Source organism: Triticum aestivum, chromosome 7B, assembly GCF_018294505.1.
Source record: "Triticum aestivum cultivar Chinese Spring chromosome 7B, IWGSC CS RefSeq v2.1, whole genome shotgun sequence".
NCBI classification, from domain to species: Eukaryota; Viridiplantae; Streptophyta; class Magnoliopsida; order Poales; family Poaceae; genus Triticum; species Triticum aestivum.
The window spans coordinates 731,010,049-731,012,645 of NC_057813.1; the positions used below are offsets into that span (position 1 = coordinate 731,010,049).

General features: G+C 47.5%; 1 protein-coding gene across 1 annotated transcript; it reads right to left on the reverse strand.

Annotated features, from left to right (window-relative positions):
• Positions 1-207: 207 nt before the first annotated feature.
• Positions 208-932, reverse strand: LOC123155567 (zinc finger protein 2-like). Its single transcript, XM_044573714.1, has one exon. The coding sequence runs from the start codon at positions 835-837 to the stop codon at positions 472-474; it is 366 nt and encodes a 121-aa protein (XP_044429649.1). The 5' UTR covers positions 838-932; the 3' UTR covers positions 208-471.
• Positions 933-2,597: the final 1,665 nt, after the last annotated feature.

Genomic DNA, 2,597 nt, shown 5'->3' on the forward strand with positions numbered 1-2,597 from the left:
TATGAAATGAGATTAAAGAAATCATTAGTTTCTACAGATTGAGATATGTTTTACCAGTTGGAGGTCCAAAAACCGGAGGTTAGCTACACCCCAATTTCATGATGATTATATATTAGAGATCCCTAAGGGCTATAATGATTTAGATTTTGGTAGATCTCGATTTTCCTACAATGTGATTAGCATGAGAAGGCAGGGCATACAAACCGGTGAAATGAAGGATTTTGTGCCATTTCAAGGACCAGGAAGGTTTGGGCATTCAATACCAAGACCTTATAAACAAAATCAACTAGAAGAGGCGATGAATCTAACACACGCCCAACATGAGCTTGAAAGAAACCGGTTGATCGAATTGTTGCTATACGAGCCAGAAGGTAAAACATTTTTTTTCCAAACGAAAGTAGCTAGCTTCTGACTTACCTAGCACGAAATAACACGAATCCTCCTATATTGGAAGATCGATGGAGGGATCGCTTAGAGCCGGAGAGACAAGTCCACCTCGTCGTCGTCACCACGCTTGGACGAGCTCCCGCCCTGCTTGCCGTCTGCAGGCTCGGGCATCCGAGTAGCAGTAGCAGCATGCCTCTCCGCCTTCCTTGACCTTGATTCCTGTGCGCGGGTGGCTGCCGCGGCAGTCTCTCGCCGGCGCTCGGCGACGGCACGCTCTTGCGCTTGCGCGTTCTGGTGGCCACCAAGTGCCTGCGAGCTGCGGAACTTGCGGTCACAGTGGACGCAGAGGAAGAAGCCGTCCGGTGTGCTAAGCGTTGGCACCAAGGCGGCCAGCGTAAGCTCAAGGCTGAGCTCATCGTCCTGTGCGCTGCCGCTGCTTGCTCGTTCCATAGTGCTCGCTCCTGGCTGGTCTATGGCCGTGTCTCATATATGGTTTGTGTGTGTGTATGTGTGTGTTTGTGTTTCTATGTGTGTGTGCGCGCGCGTGTGTGTGTGCGTGTGTGAAGTAAGCTAGCAATGTTCAAATCTATAGAGGACAACACGCCAAGCACACATCCCGACGGCGGGGTGTGGTGCCAATTACACTTGGCACTGTTCTCTAGCCGGGATTGAGGCCCTAGCTAGTTTATACACACGTGGTATTAACCGCTGCAGATTATAAAACAGTAAAAAGATGAAATGCGTGGAAGGCCAGGCCCAGTCGAGAATCCCTCGGTCTGGAGAAAATGAGCAACTGGCCAGCTTACTTGGGTATAGTTATCATTCTGTGCAATAAATGCCCCTTTTATAACAAAGGAAATTCATAAAAATGTTATAGGATTTATTTAGCATTCGGTCCAAACAAAGTAATCGCTCACCAAAATGCAATGAAATTATTCATGGGACCGTGTTAGGCTAAAATGGAAACTGAAAAAAATAGTTTCAGTCGATGAGCTCGAACAAGCAGCTCCTGCCCCCGATACCCCTGCCCCTCCCCGCCGACGCTGCCATGCTGACTAGCATCGACCCCACCTCTGGTGAGGTCCTAGGAAACCATCAATGATGACGCCATGGCCAGCCACGATATCTCCTTCTCGAGCTTGGGCGTCGTCCAATGTTGGTGATGTCAAATCAAAAATACAAATCTCTTATTTTTGATGTATTTCCCTGTAGCAATAGCGCGTTTTGGCTGAAAGGCAGTACTGATCAATGTATTTTATGTATATTTTTACATGTTTACACAAGAGCCGGTTCAAACTGGACAATCTCTTAGGAAGTATCAGGGTTTCGGACGAAAACTCATTTGTTAAACCGGCTATTCAATATTTTAATAACTTAGTGCCACTCCGAACTTTTTTTGCGTTCAGATGCACAATTCAAATCCACATCATCAACTTTCAACCCTTTCTGACATAATTTGCTATTTTCGATGCATTTACTGATTTGTTTTTAGAGCTAAATCACCGTGAAAGTGAAAAGCACCAGAAAATGAACTGAAAAATCACTACAAATATGAATATAATGATAAAACACACTAATATTAAATATAAGAAACTCTAAATACAGCAAAAAACTACTCACAAATAAATAGAAGAAAATATATAAACCACGAAACAAAAAAAACTATATGAAAAAAATTATTTCCGCGCTGCCCAATGGGCCTGCTCGGCCTTGGGCGTGCATATATAGGCCCATAAGGCCCAGCAAGCTCACAGGGCAGCGCGGCAAAGTTAGGCCCAGAGGCCTGCATTATATAGGAGCTCGAAGGAGCAGCCACGGCTGGGTTTATAAATCAGTGTGGCTGCCCTTCGCTCGGTGAGGTGGGACTAAACAATGAGCACAGCAGAACGGAAGCACACCCCCTGTAGTACCGGTTTTTGGCACAAATCGGTACTAAAGGGGGGCCTTTAGTACCGGGTGGAGCCACGAACCGGTACTAAAGGGGGTCGCTTCCCGCCGCTTCACCTGGCCAAATTTAACCTTTAGTACCGGTTCCTGTCTCCAACCGGTACTAAAGGCCTCCCCTATATGACCAGCACTTACGAAAATTTTCAGTTATCATCTTCATCTTCGTCGCGCCGCCCCCCGGCCCCGTCGCCGCCCTGCGCCGCCCTCATAGCCGTCGTCGCCGCCCCGTCAACGTCATCGTCGCCCCCGTCACGCCGCCCCCG